The 9,123-nt window shown below is 41.3% G+C and overlaps 1 protein-coding gene across 3 annotated transcripts in view; it reads left to right on the top strand.

The window, feature by feature from the left end:
* The first annotated feature begins 6,435 nt into the window (after positions 1 to 6,435).
* Positions 6,436 to 9,123, top strand: part of fgd5a (FYVE, RhoGEF and PH domain containing 5a) — a 35,735-nt gene continuing 33,047 nt past the window's right edge. For 2 of the 3 annotated variants that reach the window (XM_086198647.1, XM_086198646.1), the window contains exon 1: positions 7,056 to 7,254. In XM_086198647.1, coding sequence (XP_086054773.1) covers positions 7,245 to 7,254 — 10 coding nt within the window. In that variant the 5' untranslated portion in view covers positions 7,056 to 7,244. Of the gene's footprint in view, positions 6,589 to 7,055; positions 7,255 to 9,123 lie in introns of those variants that run through there. The other variant, XM_086198648.1, reaches the window with a different exon arrangement.

The raw sequence follows: 9,123 nt of genomic DNA, 5'->3' as shown, positions 1-9,123 counted from the left end.
TACAATACAATACAATCGCACACAACAATTTAAAAAAAAAGTCTTGCAGCGACATCAGCTGTTCTTCACCTTCACATGCCACTTAACCTCTTTAAAGGAAAACACACACACACACACACACAGCATAAATATTTCAACCTTTACATGCATGACACTTAAAAAGACGGTTTCTCCACAATCACATATCTTTATCACATGATTACGTTGTAAGCGGCTCCATCAGCTGACATCTCAGTTATTACGCTGGCGCCACAGTGCTGAATTCATAAACCAATACAACGCAACGGATCCAGGACCCCACTCAAGAAACGAGTGTGTGCATTTTAGATGATGGCCACCGGGTCAATGACGGGTGAGCAGAGAAAGTGTGTCCCATGAGGATGAGCTGCAGGGATTTTCACTGCCCCAAATAATGACAGCTCAGGCAATATAAACCTGCCAATGGGTTTCACCGACAGTAACGATCTGTGGTGGTTCATTGTATCAAAGCTGACCCTTTTGACCTCTAAGTCACCATGGAAACATATTGTCCCTATAGGGAGCCATAGCTGCTGATTGACATCAGCTGACACAGTGTTGAGAATCACCTGGGGATGCTACTACATATGAAAAAGGTTATCATAAGTGTCCTCTAACGTCTTCTGAACATACACACCAGGTCACTGCAGGTCAACATCTTTTTCATTATCATGATTTTAACACCACCACTGGACCGCAGCCGTGCTGTGACCTGCGCATCATGGCTGTGATAAATTGCACGATCAAATCCTGAAATATTCCATGCTTTAGAGATTTTTGCAGCATCTAAAAATGAGAATTTACTGTGGGGTTTTTTGTGCTGATGTTGGGAGAAAAGCCTCCAGGTTTTTGTATGAAGCATCACTGATCCCCACCACACCCTGCATCCCCAGGGCCCACTGTGCATGAGGACACACATGTCGCACTGAAACCACCTCAGCAGAATAGAGAGCGCTGTTTTCTTGGGAGTTTTTCTATTTCATGTGTGTGTACTGGAGAATTTTGCTAAGCATAAAAGAGAAGGAGACATGTATTGGAATAAGCTCCTACATCTGGACACAGCAGCCCTCTCTAAGGTCATCTTGAGCTCATGGAATGGACATCATTGCTCTCCAAGGGACAATTGTCCTGGCCATGTTAATCTGACCTGGAGTGAAACTGAGCATCATTTGGAAAGACCCAAAAGGACACAATAACACACATATAACACACACAGAAAAGAAACAGGTTTGATTGGTTGATTTAATAATCAATAATAAATGAGGCTTCCTGGAATCTGATCAAAACAGATAAACACTTTATGAGACAAAACACAAAACTGGGGATGTCTGCAAAGAACTACACTGCATAAAGTTAAAAACAACATTGATGTCCTCAGGTTGAAAAAAAAAACAGGCTTCTCAAGAAGGACAGACATATCAGCACTTTGTGGTTTTGGTCTCCTTTTGTAACCAGTCACATCAGAGGGTTTATTACATAGAACCCTTGGAGAAATTACACTCTGGCTGGAAAAGAGCAAATGCTTTCCACACTTATCTGGCAGGTCATTGGATGAAACAGCTGTCTGCAGACATCCGTCGAAAGCCAACTTCAACTAATCAGCTCAGCAAATTGATGGAGAAGCAGAAGCCAGGTAAAAGAAGAGTGAAATATTATTATTTATAAAGAGAGTCTGGCTGTTGTCACCTAAACCATGACCTTCGCTGACAGGAGTTCTTCCTGATAGGATGCTGATCGTCCACACCACTTTCGGTGAAGATACGAGCACACATGGAAGCCCGGCAGGATTGAATCAACGCCAGTGTTAATCGATTTGGATGATTTTTTTTGATGCGCCGACATACTCCCTGATTCAACTGTGTTGTATCACTCAAATACTAGAAAGTCTGCACATGGGGCAGGTTGGGTCAGCGGTTGATGTCAACTACTGCCAGACTATGCAGGTGACAAGTATTTGCATCCATTCATGCCTAAACTTAATCACACTTTCCAAAGCATCCAAGTCCACCATGTTGGTGCGACCCTTGGCCAACGACATCTGTCGCACCTACCTATTTCTTTGAGACTGGCTTGTAGATTATGTGGACGATTTAACAAATCCATAATGCATCTTTTAAGATGAAGTTTGCAGTGGTTTTCTCCCCACTGTCTTGAAGTACACAAATCAAACACACAACAATCGACATGATCTATAATCACTCTGACAGCGTTGCCTCGTTTCATATGAATGCGGATCTCTCATTTCCTGTCTCAGTGGGCTCATGCCTTAATTAGAAAGAAAAGACTTAATCATTCCAAAACAAAAACCTGGTGGAGACACAAAAGGAGAGGTTGTTCTATTAGACAGCTCAAAGTGAGGAAGCTTTTTGAGCAAGAGCGGGAAGGGGGATGAGAGTCCAACACATTATCTTTGTGTAAAAGGTCACACTGGTCTGGCGGAGAAACTTAGAGCAACAATCACACACACACACACGCACGCACACACGCATACACACACACGCACATACACACACTGGTGCTGCTATCTGGACCACCGGGAGTGCATGTGTGTTCTAATCACTCGTTCATATCTATACACACGGGCAGCATGATGAAAGATGCATTGTCAGGAAAAGCTGGAAAGTCCCCAGATATGTTTTCCTTCTCGTGATATGTGCGTATGAGAATCACTGTTTTTTGTAAAACTCACAATTTATGAACACGCTGGCCTGATTTATTAGACATTAGAGTTGTGAATTGATATTGAGCAGCATGGCCTGACTTTTTAAAATTCTTGTAACAAACCCTCAAGGCCAATATTTCATTTTGCAACTTTTAAGTATCACAAAGTAATAAATGCTTTCGTTCTTGTTTCTTCTGCTGCACTTTGTTATACATAACATTACATAACTCGTACATTGTGCTTATTGATGGAATAAGAGCTTTGTCCAAGTCATGTGTTTCACGAGCAGGAGTATCTGCATCCTCACAGCCTCCATTGGCAGAAAAAATATGAAAACAGTAACAGGAAGAATGAATTCCGGCGTGGGGCTTTTTTCATGATCCTGGTGTTTTCCTCCCTAGATCCTTTGGAGCTGTACACAACCAAAATGTTGCTATTGCATCGCAAACACACATTTAATGTATGCTCATATGTGGGCATATGAGTATGAACACACACATAAAACAAGAGCACATCCACATGGGACCTGAGTGTTCAAGGCAATTAAAATGATAAACAAAACACGCTGCAGAGCTCCAGGAAATATATGATGCAGGGAAAAACCTGGGGAGACCCTAACTCACCAGCCTCTCACAGCAAAAGGATACTTGTTTATCTGCGACGCCAACTGCCACTGTATCTTATTTTGACTGCGCTATTGTGCTTTATTTGGACATATCTGAAGAATTTTATTTTGAACCAGTAAATCATTGTTTTTACAGTGCAGCGCTGAGGATTGTCTTCACAGCAATATTGAAAAAGAATAACAAATCTGTCTGTTATCAGAGGCTGACCTACTCTTCTGGGCTTCAGGCTAATTAATGGCAGTGTGACAGCTATTGTGTCGCAGCCGTGGCCTTTTAATACACCACTATAATACTTTGTTTTTAGTAATGGAGCAGTGCTGCTGCTTTATCTTCCAGAAGGCCAGACCGAAGGCAAACAACGCTGCTGAAATTACAACTCAGTGTGACCTAAGGGGCGATTCAGACAATTTAATAAGACAATTAATGTGATAACGTGAGTCATTTTATCAAATTCTCACACACAAAGAACATCAAAACAATATGATAACAAAAGCACCGTGGCATTTTTTTTTATGTGTGTATTTGTTGTGTGTTCTGATGGCCAGTATTTGAAATGAAAATCTGCATGCGTATCTTGGGGTTTTTTGTTTTTTTTGTCCTTTTTTTTGTTATTTAGTTCTTCTCTACTGACAATGCACTTTTCTATCTCCTTAAGCTGCATCTCCTGTGTGCAGAGAAGTTCATTAAGTCTCATCATCAGAATCCATCACGTATATTTAATAATTTACATGTCTCAGATATTTTTAGCATCATTATTTTTTAGCATTCATTCATTGCACTTATTCCACTAAAAGCGCTGTATTATATCTAATATGTGTCAGATAATCAGGGGCAAAGGTGAAACACTGGGACTTTTTTGACCATTATATTGGTGGACATTCATAGGGTTATGCATGAAATTATGGTGCACAACTTTGGGATCTCCTACCAATGCTTCATGAGAATACGGTGCAGGTAAAATGGTTTGACCTTGCTGGTCTGCTTCCTTTTGACATGTGACTTGACTGTTTACATTTGTGTACGTGTACATGCAAAGGTGTTGACTGGAGTTTTGTTGGAGACGGTCCAGGCTTTATATTGCTGGTAGCATGGAGGATATACCCTGCTGACATCAGCATTAATTTCACTCACGACAGAAAGCAATTTTTACACATAAAGACACTTAAGTTTCATAAACTGCAGGATCTTGTGCCAATGAATGAGCAAAAACATACAAACTGTATTAACTAACTATTCAGATTCCTGATATTTCAATAAGTATGTTGTCCTATTATATAAATATCCTTTGCTCTGAAGCCTCTTAATCAGAATCTAAAGCTCCAGGCAAACACACAGATCCCAGAAGACTGCTGTGATTCACACTGGTTGGAAATCAATAGAATCTGTCAATAATGATTCGATCCATTACAGCAGTCAAATGCTTTGCCATCCAATTACAAAGGTGTTTGGGTCACATTAAAGAGTGAGAGACCCCTACCTGATTGTTCTTCTCATAAATCAATACCTGAACTTAATACACCGCTGCTCGTTTGCATAGGGGTTTTGATTAAGTGCCTCATTTTCTAAGAAATTCATCTTACGGCGAATGGGTTGCAGTAGTGTGCTGATATAACTTGGAAAAAAACAAGGCTTGTGCTTTCCAGTAATCAGTAGCATTAAAGTGTGATGTCACATGGCCGCATAGTCTCAGTGGGAGATTAAAAACACTCAGCACATCCATTCAGCCGGGTGTCCAGTCGCTGGCAAAGCAGGTGTTGTGGATTGTCTCAGCTCTGGGAACAAGTTGCTGACCCCTTTCCCTGATCCTTTTCCTGTTTGGAATGGTGTGCAGCCGAGAAGCGGGTAGATAGAGCTCACTCGTACTACGGCATGTTTTCCTAATATCTCCATTGCCCTTTTCTCTTCCAGGCCTACTGTGTTCCAGGTGGGGTGACAGAGCACAGCAACCAGCTACAGGCGGTCCAGGAAATTTGTGTCCTCCGTCCAAAAACATGTTTTGACCGTCTGTGCCACATCTGGAGGGATATTTACTCCTGAAGCCATTCTTTTCTGCAGCCGCATGACACAATATGCTTGACAGGTTCTATTTGCACACCCTGCAAAAGCAAAACATATTTTGCACCAATGAAAGCAACAAAAAAAAAAAAGAAAAAAAGGTCATATGTGGCAATTGTGAATAGTACACTCTCAAGGGAAGCACATTTGGCCGTGCCAAACGAGCAGATGAGAGCTATCTTTAGTCATCCAGCTCAAAAACAAAAGGCAACTTTATGGCAGCTATAAATGTGCTACTACTGACACATTCAACTTGTCTTGGCTTCAACACTCCATTATTACAGTATCACATTGACTCAAGTGGAAGCAAAACAACTGAGTCACGGTGATTTAATTGTTTTGGTGCAGCACATGCAAAATACACTACTCAGCATTCCCCAGAAATGAATAAACAACTCAATTAGTGCAACAAATATGATCTAAAAATCTTCTCATATGTAACGTATTCAGTGACATCTGAATAATTCATCGTTGCATTATTACATTAAAATATGGTAAAAGGCAGGAGGTGGTGGACATGTACTCGCTGGCCAGGTCTTTAGCTAATTTATCCCGCACCAAACCATCTGGAATGGGAATTTTGCAGTGAGGATAATGTATGGGTCAAGACCAGAGCCCTGTGGCTATACTGCAGAGCTGATTCCTTTAGTTTGCTTCCCTTCTCTATCACTATCAACTTCACCTCTGCTGTAAAAATCCCAGAGGTCTGTTGAATTGTTTGACCTTCAAGTGTGTGAAAGAGGTGGAGAGAAGGAGGTGAAATATACCCGTCCCAGTATGGGGGCGTTTAACCAGCTCTGGGAGCTGTCAAATCAAAGACCCCAAGTGGGCGACGATACCCCTCCCCCCCACGCTGCACAAGGTGTTCACGTCCTTGACAGCCCACCATGAGTCCCTTTCAAAGTTTGCCTGTTCCTCAAAACCATCAGACTTTGCAAAGTACTAGCAACTCAGCTCTGTTAAAGGGATACCTAAGGGGTTAACATCTCCAACCTTTCCCATCTGTTGCTAAGGAAGTGTAGCCTGTTGTGCAGGAAACAGGGAGAGCAGTTTCCTGTTATGAAGAGAGGTTTTTAAAGGGTTGTCCTCATTCAATCATGCAACAGATGCTGGGCCAGGAAGTTCGAGCCAATAGCAAAAGCTTTGGTGTCCTACAGAAACGTTTTTTTGGAAATTGATTTTTAGGATCTTTTCTGGTCCAGGAAATAATCCATGAGCATAATGCAAGTGAGGATAATCTCTGTTTTGATTCAGAATGATAAATCCTTTTCATGCATGATGTGGAATGATAAAGCACACAACAAAGTGTGCAAGTCCTCACTTTGCAACTTTGACGTGCTGTGGTTAAATCAAATTTGAGTAACAACAGTAAATACCTGAAAACAGACAATATGAAAAACAAGAGCTGAATGATTCTATTCTCATGTTCATTATCCAGAACTTTAACAGTGCGTTTAGTACTCTCACCTGATGTCACGACAGCACGGAAACAAAACATACAATAACGATATAAATATCACTTTTGCTTTCTTTACAAAAAACATCCGCGGGAGCCGAGATATAACCTGAAACCTAGAGAGAGTGCTGTGCGCTCCGTATAGTCCTGCCTCAGGAAGCGCCAAGCAGCACCTCCCGTTTCCACACAGGAGCGGAGCAAAGCGCACCCTCACATCAGTTCTGAAGATGCGCGCCGGCTGAACGCACATCTGCTGCTCTACAAACGGAGGACACTTCCACAGACACAGATATGTCCTGCAACTCTCACTCTTTGCAACTTCCTGCTATGTCTTAGCATTTGGAGTAAGTTCGCGCGTCATTTGGAGGGACACGGTGGGAAAATTATGATGACTGCCGGTTCCCGTGGATGATGATGATGTCCCACAATGAACACAGGTTGTAAATCTTCTTTGATCATGTTAAGCGATTAGAGTCCCAAATATTTCATGGCAAGTAAAGTAGAGCTCGACTATGAGAGTGTGTGTTTGTGAGAGAAAAATGGATGGCGACGTCTACTTCACATTGTAGACATTATTCGCAGTTTTCAGGGTTCGAATTGAAATCCAGGGCAAACATTGAAACTTGAAACTGTTGTGTTGTGTCTCTCCATCAACAATTATTTTCAATTGAACTTTTATTTTGACAGGATGGGCAAGGAATAATCCTAATTTGACTGTTCAGAGATTTTGCCTTTAGCATGTTCAGTTTTAGAATTAGGATTCTAATTTGTGTTGTGAGGGTGGATATAGTCTTTGTTGGAGAGAAGGTATCATGTCTTCCAAGTTATGCAAATGAGTAAATTCTCAGATAACATATATTATTATTTTTGTTTTTTGTTCTCCAACATTTGTCAGGTGACAGTAATTCCCTATGCAGTTGCCACATGATGGATATGTGATACACTGGTTTGACAGGTGAAATGTTATGATGGCTGATATCATATCCTGTGTGTTTGCTCACAACCAAGGTCTTGGTGTCTTTGTCTTCCTTTGTTTTGTCATACATTTGTTTTAATTGAATTCTTGTTGTATAATTCATATCCTGTTGTTTTTGCAGTTGGGTGCTTTGTCAGACTGGGACCCTTGTTTTTTCTCCCAGTTTTATTGTTCTTTGAGGGCCTTTTCAGCAAAAAAAAAAAGTGTGCGTGCGTGCGCGCGTGTGTGTGTGTGTGTGTGTGTGTGTGTGTGTGTGTGTGTTGTGAGAATTCGGGGAAGAATGACGAGAAGGAAGTCCATTTGTGTTGTGAAAATGTGTACTCCTAGAGAGGTTCATGACGGAGTTGGGGGGGGGCACACTGTTAATGTCCTTCCTGTGGACATCCTGTGCAGAGTCCTTCAAGGAGGCTCCGCTGGAGATGTTATGAACTGAGGACTCTTGGAATAAAAGCCACAGTGACATTAATGGAAATAAAATGAACTGAGAGTGGTGTATAGAAATGAATGAAAATGTCTCAAAACAGAGCCACGAAGACCTGAAGAAAAGTTAAGAGAGACAGAGACACACAAGGCTTAATAGGATGTGCGTCAGGGCAGGTACTCAATAACAGGAAGCGACAAGGGGTGTGCGCACTCTGGTAAATTGTGTTTCATGACAGTTATAAATTTCGCAAGCAGTGTTCTTTAAAAGAACACACCAACTTTTTTAGAAATATTCTTTTTTGGCATCTATTGACCTTCTCTCCTCTGTGTGAGCATTTGGGAGCTCAGAAGCCAGCTGACTAGTTAGCTTAGCACAGCGTATGGTAGTGGTTGGGCAGGTTAGTGTACCTCCAACTTTCCTGTTCAGCTTCTTTCTCTGTGATTCAAATAGATTCAGTTGGAGCTCTTGTTTTGTTTCCGGGGATAACCCTCATCATCCTCTCTTATGGAGTTGGCCGTGATTGTTTGTATTCTTATTTATTGGTCTGCTAGTCAACGAAAGTTTTGCTCCCACTTTGGAAAGTAGTTCTAGCTACCTGATTCTAAAATTAAAAATTCGAGTTATTTTAGATTATTTTATTGTGAATATCACATGCAACCTTTGTTATATGCAGGCAAAGACTATTTGGGAGAAAAGTGTGTTTGATGACTTCATGGAGGTATGCTAATTTGCCCACCCACTATCATTCATTGTGCTAAACTAACTAGCAGTCAGCAGGTCTTTGTGAGCCCCAGCTCTTTAATGAAGGGCATTTAGCTTCTTGTCTGGCTTTGTAGAAGATGACAAACAATTGTATTTAACAGAAAGCTGATCTGTTACTCTGTTGATCTTAAAACTCCAAACAAA

The sequence above is a fragment of the Aulostomus chinensis genome, chromosome 3, assembly GCF_037954235.1.
Source record: "Aulostomus chinensis isolate RoL2024-O1b breed Wild chromosome 3, RoL_Achi_v1.0, whole genome shotgun sequence".
Lineage (NCBI taxonomy): Eukaryota > Metazoa > Chordata > Actinopteri > Syngnathiformes > Aulostomidae > Aulostomus > Aulostomus chinensis.
This window is presented reverse-complemented; position numbering and strand designations above follow the sequence as displayed.